The sequence below is a fragment of the Pongo abelii genome, chromosome 19 (assembly GCF_028885655.2).
Source record: "Pongo abelii isolate AG06213 chromosome 19, NHGRI_mPonAbe1-v2.0_pri, whole genome shotgun sequence".
Taxonomy (NCBI): domain Eukaryota; kingdom Metazoa; phylum Chordata; class Mammalia; order Primates; family Hominidae; genus Pongo; species Pongo abelii.
Genome location: NC_072004.2, coordinates 97,660,963 through 97,679,184, shown reverse-complemented (window position 1 = coordinate 97,679,184; position 18,222 = coordinate 97,660,963). Strand labels below are relative to the sequence as shown.

At 64.1% G+C, this 18,222-nt stretch overlaps 2 protein-coding genes across 9 annotated transcripts in view; one reads left to right on the top strand and one right to left on the bottom strand.

The window, feature by feature from the left end:
- Window positions 1–6,769, top strand: part of CSNK1D (casein kinase 1 delta) — a 34,338-nt gene extending 27,569 nt beyond the window's left edge. For 2 of the 4 annotated variants that reach the window (XM_054535139.2, XM_054535138.2), the window contains one exon: window positions 5,808–6,769. In XM_054535139.2, coding sequence (XP_054391114.2) covers window positions 5,808–5,894 — 87 coding nt within the window. In that variant the 3' untranslated portion in view covers window positions 5,895–6,769. 4 annotated transcript variants of the gene reach the window in all.
- On the bottom strand, window positions 6,391–17,466 carry SLC16A3 (solute carrier family 16 member 3). Of its 5 annotated transcripts, none has more exons than XM_054535109.2 (5): window positions 17,348–17,466; window positions 9,686–9,934; window positions 9,034–9,177; window positions 8,000–8,755; window positions 6,391–7,167 (listed from the first exon to the last, which is right to left on the bottom strand). In XM_054535109.2, exons 2-5 carry the CDS (start codon window positions 9,906–9,908, stop codon window positions 6,893–6,895), a joined length of 1,398 nt encoding a protein of 465 aa, XP_054391084.2. In that variant the 5' UTR covers window positions 9,909–9,934; window positions 17,348–17,466; the 3' UTR covers window positions 6,391–6,892.
- Window positions 17,467–18,222: the final 756 nt, after the last annotated feature.

Below are 18,222 nucleotides of genomic sequence, written 5' to 3'. Positions count from 1 at the left end.
ATAGAGTGAGGCTTCTTCTGCTCTGTTCTTCTTGTGGGGTGCAGAGCGGCGGCAGTCTGCTGCCCAGTCTTGGGGGGAGGCTGTCCACAGAGAGCTTTGGAACAGAGTGACCCCAGGAGACCATCCTGTTGGCCTGTGGCCTCCCCGTGACTGCGTTCCGTGTGCCGTTGCTCCCCTCCTGTCCTGGGTGCCCACCCGTGAGGCAGGAGCGGCAAGGCGGGTGCCCCGAGCACTTGAGTTGCCTTGTCTGGGGTCGGCCGTGCCTGGAGGGGCGTCTGTGTCCTGCTCAGCTGAGTGGCTCCACGCTTGGTGTTGGGGGCTCCTAAGCTCTTGCTGCGCCACATCCTGGCGGTCTCTGCCATGCCGGCTTTTCTAGTCGCCTCTCTCTTCCTGTCTCATCTATCTCTGTCCTTGTTTTGTGTTTCTTTTCACACTTGGTCTCTGCCCAGCCGTCTTGTCCACGCAGCTTCGTCTGTATTAACTCCTCCAGCCGCAGCCCACTCACTCCCCGCCGTCGGTGCATGGCCGGCGTCCACGCTGCGCTCTCTCCTCGGTGGCCACGCGCGCTCGGCGGCTCCTTCCAGCAGGGGCTTGTGCTTCTGTCGGGTCCGTGCCGCTGGGAGACCCGCTGCAGTTTTCACACTGTGCACACTCTGGAAATGTGTTGACAGGAACTGCTTTTCACGTCTTCCCCCAGAGGGGTACCCATTTTCAAACACCAGGTTCCTTTCCAGGAAGGGAGGCAGGAGCACCCGTCTCCGCTCCACTCGGATCCTCCGACCCTGCCGAGCCCGGCTCCGCGGGCACCTTGCTTGCATGCCTCTTCCTCCTTCCCGTCTTCCTGTCACTCGTTCTGCTGAGCACGTGTCCTGGCCACAGAGGCCTCTGTGCGTGGCGAGGGACGCAGGCGTCTAGACTGGGGCTAGGCGGTGGCGGTGCGTCCCCTCCCTGCCCAGCACTGTCACTGTGGTATCTGCCTGGCCGGCTCCCCCAGCCCCATGCTGACCTTCTCCTGTGCTTTGGCTCCGACAGATTCCTGGTCGGGTGGCTTCCAGTGGTCTTCAGTCTGTCGTGCACCGATGAGAACTCTCCTTATTGCTCTGAAGGGCAGACAATGCATGGCTGATCTACTCTGTTACCAATGGCTTTACTAGTGACGCGTCCCCCGGTCTAGGATCGAAATGTTAACACCGGGAGCTCTCCAGGCCACTCACCCAGCGACGCTCATGGGGGAAACATACTAAACGGACAGACTCCAAGAGCTACCACCGCTGGGGCTGCACTGCGGCCCCCCACGTGAACTCGGTTGTAATGGGGCTGGGAAGAAAAGCAGAGAGAGAATTGCAGAGAATCAGACTCCCTTTCCAGGGCCTCAGCTCCCTCCAGTGGTGGCCGCCCTGTACTCCCTGACGATTCCACTGTAACTACCAGTCTTCTACTTGGTTAAGACAGTTTTGTATCATTTTGCTAAAAATTATTGGCTTAAATCTGTGTAAAGAAAATCTGTCTTTTTATTGTTTCTTGTCTGTTTTTGCGGTCTTACAAAAAAATGTTGACTAAGGAATTCTGAGACAGATGCTGTCTTGGAGTTTGTGTATGAGGTGGAGTCAGGCAGGAAGAAGGTGCAGGCGGATCTCAAGGGTGTGTGCTGTGTTTGTTTTGCAGTGTTTTATTGTCCACTTTGGAGAGGAGATTTCTCATCAGAAGTCCGTGGTGTGTGTGCGTGCCCGTGTGTGGTGGGACGTCTTCAACCTGATTTTGGCGTCTCACCCTCCCTCCTCCCATAATTGACATGCCTGCTGTCAGGAACTCTTGAGGCCCTCGGAGAGCAGTTAGGGACCGCAGGCTGCCGCGGGGCGGGGGTACGGTGGGTGTTACCAGGCAAAGCACTGCATGCTTCTTCCCCAGGAAGTGGGCAGGCAGCTGAGAGCTTGGAAGCAAGGGCTTTGAGACCCTAGCAGGACAATTGGGAGTCCCAGGATGCAAGGTGGAAGATGTGTTTCTGGTCCCTTGGGAGAGGATTGTGAACCGAGAGGTGGTTACTGTAGTGTTTGTTGCCTTGCTGCCTTTGCACTCGGTCCATTTTCTCAGCACTCGATGCTCCTGTGCGGATTGGCCCTCGGTCTGTGTGAATGCCTGTGCTTAAAACCAGGAGCGGGGCCGTCCTTGCCAGGTGCCAAGACTAGCTCAGAAAAGCTGGCAGGCCAGAAGGACCCACCCTGAGGTGCCAAGGAGCAGGTGACTCTCCCAACCCGACCCAGAACCTTCACGGCCAGGAAGTAGAGTCTGCGCTCTGTGACCTTCTGTTGGGTGCGTGTCTGTTGGTCAGAAGTGAAGCAGCATGCATGGGGCCGAGTCCCACCAGAAGGCAGGTAACCTCCGTGAGCTGGTGCTGCCCCAGGCTCTATGCTGCTGTGCCCTGAGGTTCCCAGGATGCCTTCTCGCCTCTCCGCAGCACTTGGGCGGTAGAGTGGCCATGTGCTCCCAACCCCGATGCGCAGTGCGGTCTGTGTTTGTGGGCACTTCGACTGGACCCCATCACGATGGACGATGTTCCCTTTGGACTCTAGGGACCCGAAGGTGTGCACCTTGGTTCTTCCTTCTCCTCCCCAGAGCTCCCCGGACGCCATAACTGGCTGGTGTCCCAGAACACAGTTGTTCACCGCCCCCCCTCAGCTGGCTGGCCATCTGCCTGAGCCCATGGATGCTTTCTGAATCCTAGGCTGGTCACTGTGTAAGCATTTTGGAGTACGGGGCCTTGAGCGGGTGGGAGCTGTGTGTTGAAGTACAGAGGGAGGTCGGGATGGGTCAGAGCCGAGTTAAGAGATTTTCTTTGTTGCTGGACCCCTTCTTGAAGGTAGACGTCCCCTACCCGGAGAGACGTTGCGGCTGTGGCCTGAATTGGCGCAAGCTTGCTTTGTAAATATCTGTGGTCCCGATGTAGTGCCCAGAACGTTTGTGCGAGGCCGCTCTGCGCCCAGGTTCCAGCCCGAGCCTTGCCGAGTTGCGTCTTCGGAGTGTGCTTGTGACAGTCCTTGCCCAGTATCTAGTCCCCGTTGCCCCCTGCAGGAAACGTAGGTAGGACGTCGTGTCAGCTGTGCACTGGCGGCCAGTCTCCGAGCTGTGCGTTTGTATCGCCACTGTATTTGTGTACTTTAACAATTGTGTAAATAATAAATTCATAATGACTTCTACCTTTCTTCCCTCCCCTTTCCATGTGGTCTTTATTTCATCAGCTTGAGAGTTTTCAATGTGTTGAGGTGAACTATGTGAAAATACTTTTTTGAGATGGCTGCTCTTTCTCAGCCTGTGGGTGTCTGGGAGCTGGCAGAGCAGGAGGAGAGCTGCCCCCTGGGCCTGCTGCCGGGCAGGGAGGGGTGGTGACTGCTCCTCGCCGTGCTGCCCCCTTGGGCTCTGTTGTGCACACAGAAGTCCACGCATGTTCTGTGTGACGGTTCTGGAGAGACCTTGCCTTCTGGGGTGGCACCAGCAGCCGCACTCCAGCCGCCTGGGGTGAGCACATGTCCCTTCCCCCTGCCATAGGGCCGTGATGCTTAGGGATCCCCCTGTCGCTTGAGCTGTTGAAGCCCAGGAGCTGCCCGATGGCCCTGCACAGGCACAAGGAGATAGGGTTCCTCTTCCCCCGCAAGAGCACACAGCAATGGCCCCTATCCAAGGCCTGCGGGGGCTGTCGGGCTGCCAGAGCAGTGAGGTCTGCACCAACTCCTGACCTGTGCTCGTGTGTGGGTGAGCTCAGCCAGGCTAGACCGCCTCCCCTCCCAGCTCCCCTCCCACCCCCACCTCCACCCAATACTCTCCACTCTCCACTCCAGGCCACTCCCTTGGCCCCTTGGCCAGGTCATGCTGCCTAAGATGAGGATAGTTTTGTTTGTAGTGAAAAAGCACAAGGACTTTGGGTTACTTGCCTGGAGGTTGCTGTAACTAAGAATGGTGTAGCTTTCTGAGCGCCACGTGGGTATGTGCCGAGGGGGTTCCGGGGCTGTCCCGCCGACTCTGCCTGTGACGCACTCCTGCCCCGATCCTGGGGATGCCCATGGCCTGGAGCTCTGCTAGCCCCTCCTGCCCAGACTTTGCCTCCTCCCAGGCCCTTCCTCTCAGCCATTCTGGCTGTGCCCTGGGCATCTGAGCTGGCTTCCGGGCCTTCCCCGTCTCCAGGGCGCCTCACATGGTTCCCTCTTGCTGCCCCAGACTGAGACACCATGTGGGGCCTCATTGTGGCCGTGGGTGAGGCTCAGCCCCTGCCCCACTCACCGGCCCCAACCGGAAAATGGCAAGACCCAAGTTCCAGTTCCTGCCAGACCTTCCCAGGCCTGCAGTCTCCCTCCTGGGGTTCCCTGCCCTGAGAGGGAGCAGGGGCTGCATGTTCTCAGGGCCTGCTGCATCTCATCTGCGAGGGCATGAGCGGACAGAGTTAGAGGGCTTGTTCTCTGAACCTGAGTCTGGCTGGGTCTGTGTCCTCAGACGTGGTTTAGACGCTGAAAAGAGCAGGCCCTCCAGGTACTGGGCAGCGCCTCCCGGGAGCTTCACCATAGACCCCTCGGAAGGCTGAGGGACGGCAGCGGCCAGGGCCACCAGGCCCTTTCTGGGTCCCCTGCGCCTCCCCCGCCACCTCCCCCAGCACAGGCCTTGCACACATCTGTTCCAGGGCTGTTCTCTGGGAAGGCCCAGGCTGGGCGGACACCTCCCTTCTCCCTCTGATCTGGGATCATGTGAAAAGTCTGTGCGCCCTCTGCCCCGCCCCTACCCCAAGCAGCAGTGGGTTCTGGATGGACATATCTCTGGTCAGGGGGTCTTCACAACACGGTAGACCTGAACCACTTTTGGCACCAGAATCTGTCGCCGGGGTTGGGGGTAGCTCTGTGCAGCCCATGCACCAGACCTCTGCCCCCAGCTTCCTCCAGTGGGCTCCGGGCTTCCTTCCCTTCCCGTTCCCTCCTGCCTGTCGGGTCGGAGCAGACCCGCTGCCCCATGGCTTCTCTCCTTTAAAGGCACCAGCTGAGGGAGGGGGTGGTAGAACTCAGCGCCTACTCACGCCCACCCCGTGGCATAGGGACCCCGGCTCCCACGTGTCCTGTGCCCCCAACCAAGCGTGGCCGCCTTCCCACATCTGGACCACTCCTGAATCACTGAGCACGGTCCCTCAGGCGTGTCTGTCCGGGAGCAGCACTGCTTGGCTACTTTGTGTTGGGCCTCTGCTGTGTGCTGTGGGTGTGGGGACCAGAGTGGGGCAGACAAGGGGTGACAGTTGAGCTAGAGGGCCTGCTTCCTGCCTAGGGGAGGGTGAGGGCCCGAGATACCTGGAAACAGAGGGTTCCAGGAGCGAGCATCCCTCACCCGGCCTATGACCTCCTTGCCAGAACCTCTGTAAGCCCAGGTCACTCCTGAGGTCAGCAGAACCAGGGACAGCCAGGTCCAGAGGTGGCAACCCCTGGGTGTGAGCAGTCCCCAGGCAGCCCTGACGTGGGGGTGCCAGCAGGGGAAGGCCATGTGTCCTCTGAGGCCCGGGCTGCCTGCTCCCCACCTCCTCGCCCTTCTCCCTTCAGCTGCTGGGCAGAACTGGTGGACTCTGCCGAGACACATGGGCCTGGCTGTGCAGAGTTTGACCTTGATCCCTGCAGCTGCTGGCACTGCCCGCCAGCCTGAGCCCTGCTAGAGGCCTCCACAGCCCTGAGGCTGCAGGCAGGAGCCTGGGCTGCGAGAGCTCAAGCCCAGCTGGGGCAAGGCCCAGGGGCAGATGGGGACAGCTGGACCTGAGATGTGCACTTTTCGCTTGCTTTTCATTGCAGAGGAGCAGGGACATGGCGTCTCTCCGGCCGCACATGGCCCGCCAGGGCACCCGCTGCCGTCCCCAGCGCCCACGACGCACCTACTGAGGGCCCCGGCGGCCTCTGACCGGGCTCCCAGCCATGCAGGCCACTGCTGGCCACGAGGGCAGGTGGGTGTTAGGTGTCCAGGACAAGCCTAAGCGCTGGGCCGGGCTGGATGGAGGACAGGGCACAAAGACCAGCCCTGGGCACTGACCACACTATGCACACTGCCAGCCAGCCAGAGGGGCGAAAAAGGGAAGGCAGGAGGATTCTGTTTCTTAAACACACAGCAGTGAATAAAGTGGCTTGTTCCACCTCAGCTCCCATCTAACCACCACTTAGGGGCTCCCTGGCACATTTCAGAGGCCACCCTGGCACAGCGGCCTCCAGGCACCCGCCCCGCAGCCCCCTCCACGCAGTGCCTGCCCCTGCTACGAATGCTCTGCCGCTGCAAGGAAAGCTGGCGAGGACAGAGCCACTGTAGGAACAGCCAGGCTATCAGCAGACGTGAGAGTCAGGACAGGCCACACAGCAAAACCACATACTCCTAGGAAACCGTTGGTCCTGACGCTCCACCCACATACAGGTTTATTTCCACCTTCCATGGGTGGAAAGAGCTGTCCCCAAGACACTCAGAGGGGTGGGCACAGGCCCCGTGTGAGCCCAGGGTAGGACGGGCTGGAGAGGGCCCCACGCAGCACCTGCCCTGCCAGCCTGTCCGCGGCCCACCCACCCTCCCATTAAAGTCACGTCGTCTTGCGGCATGGGTTTCCAGGTCCTTGAGCATAGCAGTGGCCGCAGGCCACTTGGGAGCAGCAGGCGGGGCCGCTGGTGAGGATGCCTTGTAACCTTGCGGCTTGGCTTCACCGCAGATCCACTCTGGAATGACACGGTTCCCACCCCGCCGCCTCCTCCCTCAAAACACTGATGGGGCGACGATCCGCTAGGCTGGCAGCCGGAGCCCAGCCGTGGCCCTGCCTGAGCCAGTCCAGTTTGTAAAATAAATAGCAAGCGTTGCCGGCTTCCGTACCTCCTCCCTGTGCCTGCCGGCCCCGCCCAGCCACTCAGACACTTGTTTCCGGGGTGTGAACCACCTCCCCGTTTTTCTCCGGCTCAGCCTTCAGGAAATGCTCCACCTCCCGCAAGTCCACCCCCGAGTCTGCAGGAGGCTTGTGGAGCTTCTCCTCATCCGCAGCCGCCACCTCGGGCTGTGGCTCTTTGGGCTTCTTCCTAATGCAGAAGAAGTTGCCCAGCAGCAAAATCAGGGAGGAGGTGAGCACCTCGGCCCCCGCCAGGATGAACACGTACTTGTAGACGTGGGTCACATCCAGGAGCTTGCCTGCGGGAAGACCCCGTCAGTCCCAGCCGCTCATGCGGGCTGCCCCCAGGGCCCAGGGCTCCACCCAAGCCTGTGTCTCCTCCGTGTCTCAGCACACAAGGGTCACCCTGTCTGCCTCTGAGCTTGTGGGGCCGGGAGGTGTTCTCTCCTCTCCATGTGTTTCAGCTGGGGGCATCCTCCCTCCTCAGCCTCCCCTCCCTCCTCCCCAGGGAAACCAAGACTTAAGAGGCTAAAAATAGCAATGGGTTTGCGGAGTTTGGGCTTTGGTTGGTGGCAGGAGTCATGCTGGTCCCCACGGAGTCCCCCTGAGGCTTCCAGTCAGCAGCCCCAGAAGCCCTACTGTGTTCAGCACCAGCCCTGTGCCCTGGCCACCGCGGACTCCAAGACAGGAGCCCTCCCCAAGCCCAGGACCCCCTCACCAGGCAGCCAGAGCCTGGGCAAGGCTGCTCCAGTCAGAACTTAAATTTCCCTCACGTGTTAGCTCAGTTAGCCTTCAAAAAGGAGAGGCCCCAAAATACAAAAACCGGCTGTGGGGTTGCCCGAAGCTGCCGCATGGTGCCCAGGCAGAGCCTGGAGGAGCTGCCCACCCCCTGAGTCCAGCCCCTAGCTGCCCTGCCTGTCTGGGGCACACTGTGCCGGACCGAGCACCCCACTCCTAATGGAGACCCGCTGGCTCCAGCAGAATCAGGGTTGGTCCAGCACAGTGCACCCCCCTCCAGCTCTGAGTCCCACACCGCGGATGGCTGCCGAGGGGTGCGCATCCCCGCCTGGCAAAGCAGGTGTCTGACGGGAAGGGCAGGCGTGGGGAACTGCCTGGGGGCGCAGCGCTCACCTCCCGACGGGGGCCCGATGAGCACGGCCACCGCCTCCATCAGCAGCACCAGGCCGATGGCACTGGAGAACTTGTGGGTGCCCACGATGGCCATGAGCACCTCGAACTGCAGGGCCCCCACCATGCCATAGGAGATGCCGAAGAAGATGCAGAAGACCACGAGGCCGCCGTAGTCGCCCGCCGTAGAGCCCGCCAGGTCCGCGAGGCCGTTGAAGAACATGGAGAAGCTGAAGAGGTAGACGGAGTAGGGCCGCACCTTCCCAAGCCCCGCCACGAAGCCCGCGGCCGGCCGCGCGAAGATGTCGATGAAGCCCAGGACGGTGAGCAGGAAGGCGGCCTTGGTGTCAGGCACTCTCAGGTCCTTGGCGTAGCTCACCACGAACACGGGTGGGACGAAGAGCCCCAGCACCATGACCGAGGCGGCCACGGCGTACAGCACGAAGCCGCGGTCCCGGAAGACGCTCAGGTCTAGCAGGCGCCGGGAGGATCGCGGCAGCCCCGAGCCAGGCTGGACCACGGCCACCAGGGGCCTCATGAGTGCAGCACACACGCAGCAGTTGAGCAGCAGGCCGCCCAGGATGAGGAAGCCGCCCCGCCAGCCGTAGTGGTCCTGCAGCAGCTGCCCCAGCGGGCTCAGGGCACACAGGAAGACGGGGCTACCTGCTGCCGCCAGCCCGTTGGCCATGGGGCGCCGCTTGCTGAAGTAGCGGTTCAGCATGATGAGCGAGGGCTGGAAGTTGAGCGCCAAACCCAACCCTGGAGGAAAGGGAATGTGGTGAGAGCCCCCCAAGGCTCCCCCCAAGGCTGCCCCCAAAGCCCGAGACCCTCATCTCTGCCCCCAGGTTCCCACAGGCTCCGGCTCCCAGTGTGCAGAGCCCCTGCCACCCACCCACTCGAGAGGGGAACAACGAGGTGGGGCCGGGACACCCCGCAGCCACCCACCTTGCTGTCCTCCAGAGGCCCGGGCCCAGGAGCAGAAATGCACGGCCCCTGCCCCACCTGGCATCTGCGGCCCACCAGCCGGCCCCACTCACCAGTGATGACCCCAGTGGTGAGGTAGACCTGGATGATGCTCCGGCAAAAGGACGCAGCCACCATGCCCAGCGACGCAAAGAGGCCCCCCACAAGCATGACGGGCCGGCAGCCAAAGCGGTTCACGCACACGCTGCAGAGCGGACCTGGAGAGGGCAGCAGCTGAGAGGGGCCGGGCCTGCAGCCAGCTCTGCCCCCGCCGCCCGACTGAGCTCACAGCCTGGAGCCAGCCTCCCCTTCCCACGCCACCTCTCCCTCCGCGGGGCACCAGGGGCACCCTGTGGGCAGGCTCCCCGAGCGCAGGACATAATGACACGCGAGCGCCGCCTGCTGGGCCCCGTGGGTCCCCGCAGCTCAGCAACAGCCATCTTTTCAGGAACGGCTCTTGGGAGACGTGTCCTCTGGGACTATCTATAAATACGGCCGACCCGTTTGGACAGGGGCCAGGATGGACTTCGCGCCCTGCCTGGGTTGGCCCGGTGGAGAGCATGTTGCTGCCCAGCAGGATCCTGGCCCCAAAGGCTTCCCTCCAGGGTTCCCTGGGGAGCAGGCGGAAGGCCCTGTTGCTGAGCCCAGCCACACGTGGGCTCCTGTGCCCGGCAGGATCCGCCAGCAGAGCCCCGGACAGGGGGCCCGGTGTGAGGCCACCCTCACCTGTCCCGTAGAGCATGGCCAGCAGGATGGAGGAGATCCAAGCTGTGTCGCTGTAGCCGATCCCAAACTCCTGCATGAGCTCCTTGAAGAAGACACTGACGGCCTTGGGGAAGGCGTAGGAGAAGCCAGTGATGACGAAGCAGCCGAAGAGCACGGCCCAGCCCCAGCCGCCGTCGGGGGCCTTGACGCCTGTGGGGCCCTCGTCCACCACGGCCCCTCCCATGGCCAGGAGGGTTGGTTCCGCCTCACCTGAGAGAGAAAGCAGGTTGACTCAGGCTGCCCGGGTGATCATCCCAGCTGCAGCCCGGCAGGGGAGGGACATGAGCTGGGTGGCCCGGCAGCTCAGCTGAGGGGCAGCTGCCCGGCGCCTGCACTTGTGGCCCCCTGACCTGGTGTTTGGTGGAGGCAGGAGGATTTGGAGCGAGGCTAGCAGCTATGGGTCCCACTCCCTCCACACTGCCTCCTGCACCTTCACAGCTGGCTCTAAAGGGCAGTGGCTTTTTTGGGCTCGGCCAGGACTCAGATTACCTCCTGGGACAAGCAGCCCCTGGCAGGAACATCGACCTGGCAGTCATTTCTGCCCTGGCTCGCTCTGGCTGACCCGTGCTGGGCAGGGACCACGCACACCATGATTCTGGCAGCAGACGGCACCTCCGGTCCCCAGCACTGAGCTCGCCGCAGGACCTCTGGGGGTGGCGTCCTCCAGGTCTCTCCCTGTCTAAATCTAGGTGGAGTGTGCCTTGCTCTGGCTCTCCTGCCACCAAGGGCCCACTTTGGCTTCAGTGGAACCCACCAGGAGCTTGCACAAGAGGAGGCGGGCAGTCTCTGGCGGTGAGGGGCTGCAGTATTAGAGCGGGTGGGGTGGGGAAGTGGGGACAGAGCTGGCCCCTTGTCCCTGGATGCCTCCTTGCCTCCCACCGGCCCGCTTGCTCAGTGACTCCTCCAGTGAGAAGAGGCTCACCCCACCTGTGCCTGGAGTGACCCACAGGCTGCAGCCTGAAATCAGGAGGGGCTGAGGAGGCTTCCATCCAGCCCACCAGAGCAAACCATGCCAGCCCCCACGATGTCTGAAGCTGGTGTCCCTTTTGTAAACTCCAGGAGCTCAGCTCGTTTGAGTCAAGTTGGAACCCGAGGTCAGACTTCCATCTTCATGCCCCACCCCACCCAGAAGTCACCTTGTCCTCTCCTCACCAGGGAGCTGCAACCTGAGACCTTGGGTGGTCTAGTCCAGCCGGCTCAGCCTCTCCCTGCTGGGACCGCGCCGTGAACCAGCGCCCTGGGAGGCAGCAGCAGGCCTGCTGCGCAAGCTCCACGCCCACCCACGACGCGATCTGTGGGGCCCCACCCCCGCCCCCTTTCCTTGGGTTCCTCCTGCAAGCGTGTCCGCAGACCCCTGACCTGGTGGGTCCCCCGTGACGGCTCGTCTTTGCCTCTAAGGCAGACACGTAACTAAAGGCATGCACAAGGGCCAGGACCTTTGCTGGGAGAGCCTGAGCAGTTCCGTGTGTGGCTCCTCACTCCTCCTCCCGGGCCCTCACCGCATCCAGCCTGCCTGCCTGTCCCCACCACAGGTGCTGTGCCCCCTGAAGTCCCTGCCTCAGAGGTCCGAGGATGGTTTTTAAGGGCTTCCTTAGTGTTCCACGAAGTCACTGTTACTGGGAAATGCTGCTTGACGAGGGGACCCAGGAGCCAGCTGTGGCTGTCTGGATGATGACAAGGCAGATGCGGCCCACTGGAGCAGAACAGACCCCCCAACAGAGCCAGAGGTCCACCCCCCAACCTGCACTGGCTCTCTGGGACCAAGGCCTCGGAACCATTTCTGGGAAACCCGGGAGCAGCTTTTGCCTCTTCACCTGGACACTGGATGCCCCCACCACAGTGCCTGGGACAGGACAGAGGAGTGTCGCATGCCTCAGGACACACCACCTTAGGACACACTGCCTGGGGTCACTGAGCAGCAGGGTAGGTCCTGCTCATACTGGTATTAAGTTTAAAGGCCCCTAAGATGACAGTATACAGCAGGCTAACTACAAGATATTCAAAATATATGCACTTAGGCTGGGCGCGGTGACTCACACCTGTAATCCCAGCACTTTGAGGGGCTGAGGCGGGCGGATCACAAGGTCAGGAGATCGAGACCATGATGAAACCCCGTCTCTACTAAAAATACAAAAAATTAGCTGGGTGCAGTGGCAGGCGCCTGTAGTCCCAGCTACTCGGGAGGCTGAGGCAGGAGAATGGTGTGAACCCGGGAGGCGGAGCTTGCAGTGAGCCGAGATCGCGCCACTGCACTCCAGCCTGGGCGACAGAGCAAGACTCTGTCTCAAAAAAAAAATAATAAAAATAAAAATATATGCACTTGAGGAATGAAACTGGGAACAGGACGAAGACTGCGGGTCATAGGGGAGACTGGTGGGGTTGACGGCCTCAGGGCCCCAGCTTGTTTGGGGTTGCAGGTTTGCACTTTTTAAAATAAACAGGCCATGCAAGGCCAAGGAAGGAAATGTGTATACAACAAACAGGAATAGACAAATTTCACATACCCCAGGCTCCCCCTCCAAAACACAAAGAGGCACCAAGGCCTCTTGAGTCTCCCCGGCTGCACCAGCTGGGGTGGGAGACGCAGGCAGACCCAGTGTTTGAAGCCCTCCAGGGTCCTCAGGAGACAGACGAGGGCGTGTGGGGAGGCAGGGCACAGTGGCCACCCTCAGGAGATGCAGCGCCCCTGAACAAGGGTCAAGGAGGGCTGGCAGAGGGTTGGGGCAGTGCCAGGACTCACTGACCCAGAGGGCACAGCATGTTCTGAGACCTGAGGTGCTTGTGGCTTCCACGTGACGCTCATGTGGGGAGGGCCATCTTCTGTGTCAAGACGAGGCATTTGGACAAGCCCCCAGACCACAGCCTGGCACCATCGTCTGTCCTCACCCAGCCTGGGGTGCCAGCCATGCTGAAATGGCTCCAGCAGTTCCCACTCCAGCCTGGTGTCCAGGGGCTGACTTAGAGCCAGCTGTCTGCCCACGTGGCTTGGGGCAGGGGATTCCACAGGAGGTGGAGTATGGGGAAGGAACACAAAATAATGGCCCACACTCCCCATCTTCCAGGATAACCCCGGCACCATGATGGGCCAAGGTACAGACTGCCTGGTGTTCCAGGGACAACCCTGGGGCTGTCCTGCCTGGAGTACACGCCACAGCCACCAAGCATTGGCCTCTCCGTGGGCACACACCGCAGGCTGGCCTTCCCCTGACATTTACAAACCACCCCCCCCGCCGCCCCCCAGGAAGCATGCCAACCCACCCAGAAATAACCTGGCCTCTGGGATGAGAAAGCTGATCTCCCAGGTGGGGGCTGCCCAGAGAGCGGGTCCCCCAAAGGCTCTACGACCCCAGGCTGCTGGAACTGAGCGGGAGGCCTGGGGCAGGGGTGGGTGGTAAAGTCCCTTGCAGGAGACCCTGCGTCCCACAGCCATGCGCCCTCCCAAGCCAGGGGCTCCTGCAGGCAGTTCCCTCAAGGGTGCAGGGCGCAGGGCTCTGCAAGAACCCCTGGCTTTAGACCAGGACCCGACCATGAAGTCCTCAGGACCTGGGTACCTGCCAGTTCAGACCCCTGCACTGCTCCGTCACAGGCTCGAAATGCCGTCCTGCAGAGTCAACCTGGACGCACGCACAGAGGGTCCCGAACCTGACCCCTGCTGCCCAAGCCTGCTCCTCCGGGACTTCTCCAGAAACCTCGCCCACCTCCTTGGGGGGGCACTGGGCACCCTGGCATGCTTCCCCTCAGGCGTTTGGACCTGCAGACCCCTCACCCGCCTAGGTCCTCAGGTGTGTGCGCAGCGCCGCCGCCTCGATGAGGCCTCGGCTGGACTGTCAGCCTGTTCCCTGGGTCCGTGCAGTGGCCTGAGCCCGGGGCCCGTGGCCTCTTACCTAACTGACTCCAGCCCTTGAAGGATGGGCTTTGGCCCTGCTTTTGTGGCCCAGGCAGGAGGCGGGGCAGGAAAAGGGTAATTCGTTTCCTTCCTGGATCCCAGGAGCTGCCTGAGGACCAAGGAAGCGGCCTCTGTGGCCTGCGCCTGGCTGCCAAGGGGTGCCGAGGGCGGGAGGGCGCTGCACCGGGGGAGGGCCTTCCCTGAGTTCCCTTTTTCCCCCGCAGTCCCTGTTGTGCAAACACGGAAGGAGCAGTGAGCAACTCCCGGCAGCACCGCCCCAGGCGTCTGCAAAGGTGTCGGGGCCGAGCTTGCAGGGGGTGGACGCTGTGCAAGGGGCTGCCCCAGGCCTGGGCCCTGCACCCCACCTCTGACCCCCGCAGACCCCTCGCGCACGCCCGTGCCCTGCCGCTCTGTGTCCGCTTACATCATGACGGCAGGGGCCGGCCGGGCAGACACACAGGCCTCATTTGCGGATTGGCCACTTCCACCCAGGGCCAGGGCCAGGAGCCCCCCCACTGGTGCCCCAAGAGGGGCTGGGCGCAAGTCCCCCTTGGGAAAGGAAGGCTGCATGCGCCGCCGCAGGTTTCAGCCCTGAGCTGGCACTGCGGGGTCTCAGAGCTTTGAAGACCCCTTCTCCGCAAGGCTGTCACCGCCCTGGGGCCGGGAGGTGGTGGGGGCCGGAGCTGGTCCAGAGCCGCCGTCCCCCACCTCCGAGGCCTCCTGGACCCCGCAAGGGGTCCCTCCACCCTAAAGCCAGTGCCCGAAGGCCAAGGCTGCAAGGGGACTCGGGTCAGGAGGCGCCCCCTACCCCACCGCCGCCCAGCGGGCGTCGCGGGGACCCGGGGGGAACGTAGAGACCGGGAGGAGGCAGGAAGGCGGGAGGTGGGGGGCGGAGGGGGGAACCCAAAACTCCACCCTCGCCAGGAGAGGCTCCTCCTCGGCGCAACCCCCGCCCGGGCCGGAGGGAGGGCTGGGGGGCGCCTGCGGGTTCCGGCTTCCCGGCTCTGCGGGCGGGGGTCGGCGCGGGTGGTCGAGGCTGGGCGGGGCCCACCCGGGGGAGGGGGAGGGGGAGGGAAGGCTGCTCTGCCCGGCCCCGCCCCGCCGGCCGCGGGACGTGGGGGACGTGACCGCGCCATGGGAGGAGCCCCCGTATTGCCCGCAGTAGGCGCCCTACTGGACGCTACCGTAATTGCCGGCGCGCGGGTCCACCGGGGTCAGCGGAGCCCGGGAGCCGCGCCAGGCGTCGGGGCCTCGAAGCCACAGGGCGGGGCCGAATCCACTTGCTGCAGAGGTGGGACCAGTGGGCGCGGCTCGGGGCTCGGGGACGTCGACTCGTGAACTGCGGGTGTCGGGGCAGGAGCCCGGCGGTTCCGTTGCGTGCGGCTGCCCGGCGTGGCCCATTTCACAGATGGGACTGACTCGGGCAGGTGACACTGGGAGGACGCCCCGAGCCCTGTCTGCTCCCGCCCCGCCCCTGCCCCAGGGCCTGAGCACCTCCAATGGCTCTGCGCCACTGCCCGGAAGGCCCCCGCTGGGGCCCAGAGTGTGGCCCACATTTGGCACCTCACTGAGGGGGGCGGCACTGGCCCTTCTGTCCCACGTGGCCAGGTCACCCCAGGACCCACCGCTGAGCCAGCCGAGCCTGGCATAAGGGTCACTGCAGGCCAGTGGGGGGGACCCGTCCGGCCTGATGGCTGGGCTGGGATCCATAGAGCCCTCTGGTAGCTGCCCCTCCAAAGTAAAGTGCCACGCTCCAGTCAGCGGGGTCTGGCCTGATGGTGCAGGCCACATGGCTTTCTGGGTGGCCTGGATGGCGGGCCCTGCCCAAGGTCACATGGGGTCGTTACCAAGCCTGCCTTGAGACCAGGCCTCCAGATGCCCACCCCAGACTCTGTCCACACCACGGAGCCCTGGGGGAAAGACTCTGCACCTGCCACGGCAGAGCCCCCATGCATTCAAAGCCTCTCTGGGGGCAGACAGCCCCCCCACGGCCTCCTAGCACCTCCTCAGTTACTGCCCGCCATGAGGGAGTCCAGCCCAGCCTCCTCCACACCACGCTGGTGGAATAGACCCTCCTCCAGCACGGTCAGGCCAGCACCCACCTGACTCCCAGGCCTATGCAGTGAAAGCTGGGACCTTGGACTCCCCAGCCCCAACAGACACAAGACCTCCCACCCTTGTGCTCAGCATGGACAAGCCCTTCGGCTTTGGATGGGCCAACTGCCATTTCCCGCCCAGCAGGCCTGACTCTGGCCATCACCAGGAGAGGGACCTTTTCGGCCCAGGCCTTCTGGCCACGAAGCTCGGTGCCTCTGGGACAGAGAGGAGGACAGCGGCCCCTCGGCTCCACCCCATCGTCCCTCACCGACTCCAGCCACCCCTGGTGGCCCCGGCCAGAGCTAAGGGCTTCCCTTCCACTCTTCGGCCCCTGTCTCTTGACTGGCCCAACACCCAGGGAGGCTCCTGACCAACCCACTTTTCATATAGGGAAACTGAGGTGTGGGTTAGGAAGTGGGAGGCTACCAAAGGCTGCGCCTGGTTTTTCCCACGAGCTGGGGGCCCAGGGTGGAGGTAGGGCGAACCCAGGGAGCCCAGCCTGGCTCTGGAGGGGGTACGCCACTTCCCAGCACGGTCCCAGGCTGTTAGTCATTGCCCAAGGGCGGGTGTGGGTCGGGGAGCGTTCAGGGTGGTGCGAACAGGGGAAAGCGCCACGGCCCGAGCGCACCTGCTCCCCACTCCCTCGGGGAGGCCACCCATACAGGGAGGGCTGCAGCAGCCCCACCAAATATAGCCCGCGCCCCCCGCCGCCGCGGACCGAGCTATTTATACCCGGACCGGGCCTGGCCGCCGGCGCAGCCGCCTCCTGGCCGGAGCCCAGCCCCTGAGGGCAGCCCGACGGGTGGGCGCCGGGCCGGACCGGGGGAGACGAGACTGGGCAGCCAGGTATGCGAGGGCGCGGAGGGGCGCGGCTGGCTCTCGGGAGCCCTCGGTGGGGCCCGCGCGGGGGACGAGAGAACTAGTCCATGCCCCGGGCGCCCCCGGACCTGATGGACAAAGTGGGCGGGGTGGGGGTGAGCGCGGACCCCGAGGCCGCCCCCTTGCCCGGCACGGGGAAGCTCCTGGGCCCCGGCCCGCGCGCGGGCGTCGCGGCCGCGCCTACCTGCCGCCGCTGGGCCGCCTCCGCCCGCTTCTCGCCGCCTCTGCCCGCCTCTGCCGGTCCGCGCCGCGCCGGGGGCGACTTTAAGTGCTCGGGTCGCTGGCGCGGCACGTCCCCCGCGCACGTCACCGCCTGGCGCCGCCCCTGCGCGCCCCGCCCGGACCCCGCGCCGCCTCCGGACGGGCTCCCGGGCCGCAGCTCCCCGACGGCGCGTCCCGCAACCCCGCCGGGCCCAGGGACCACCCCCCAACCGGAACCGGCCCCGTCGGCGCCCCCGGCCCGGAGCTGGCCCGCCCCCTCTGCTCCCCGGGACTGGGTCCTCCCGGCCTCGCCTCCCCCGGAGTCCAGGCTCGCTTCGCCCCCTCGCCCCGCCGTCCCTCCGTTTCCCCGCCTCGGAGCGCAGCGCGGCAGGTCCCAACGTCCTCCAGGGCAGCGGCCCTCGCCCCCCCACGCCCCCCACGCCGGGGCCCCTTTGGTGGGGAGGTGCGCGCGGGGCCCGTGGGGTTCCGGCCGCCTGGCTCAGCTCCGGGGCCCGCATCCTCCCTCTCTGAGGCCACGTCCGGCCTGTCCCCGTTCAGACCTCCGCTTCCTCCCCGGTCCCGGTGCGGACGGCGGCTCTTCCTGGCTCGGGGAGCGGCCCGCGGCCTGCGCTGCCTGGATGTGGGGCTCGGCCTCGCCCTCCCTGAACTTCCGTTTCCCCAGGTAGCTCCGCGCCCTGCGGGGCCCTGCAAAGCCACCGGCTCCAGCCCTGCGCCCCTGCCCCGCCCCTCTCGCGGCCCAGAACCCGTACGCGGAGGCCGGGGCGGCTCTCACCCTCGGGGAGGCGAGGGCTGCCCACCCGCTGGACCTCGTGAGGTGCTTCTCCCAGCCTGTTTCTCTCATTTGCAGCATGGAAATAACGGGCCGCTTTGGGTGCTGAGGTTTGAGGTGGCTCCAGGGAGTAAGGCCTTTGTTGGCCTGGACCAAGGAATCTAGGTGTCAGGGCCACCCTGCCAGGGCCCCAGGAACGCTTTAACTGGCCCCTCCCGGACCCAGGGGCTTCGGAGGCCGAGGCACTGGTAAGCCCGTGCCTTCGCACAAAGGAGGCAGTGGGTATCGGTGAAGGACCCCTCCAGAGGCACACCCCTGGCAGTGAGGCCGTGTGGGCCTTGGCTCTCCATCTGCAGCCCAGCCTTCCGGGATATCAAGTCCAGTAAGGGCGCCTGTTCTATGTAATGTTACAAGTCCACCCTCCCACTGGCATTCACAGAGGCTGGGTCTGGCCCTCACCCCTACCTGGGGCCCAGCCACCCCCATCCCCAAACATCAAGATGAGGGCATGCGCCTGTGAGCTGAACACAGGCCTGCGGCAAGTGGTGAGGGGGCCTCGGCCTTCGCGGATGAAGACTCCACTTAGTTGGCCCGTGCTCCCGCCCAGGACAGGTGGTGCAGCCACCTTGGGTGACGCAGGTGGTG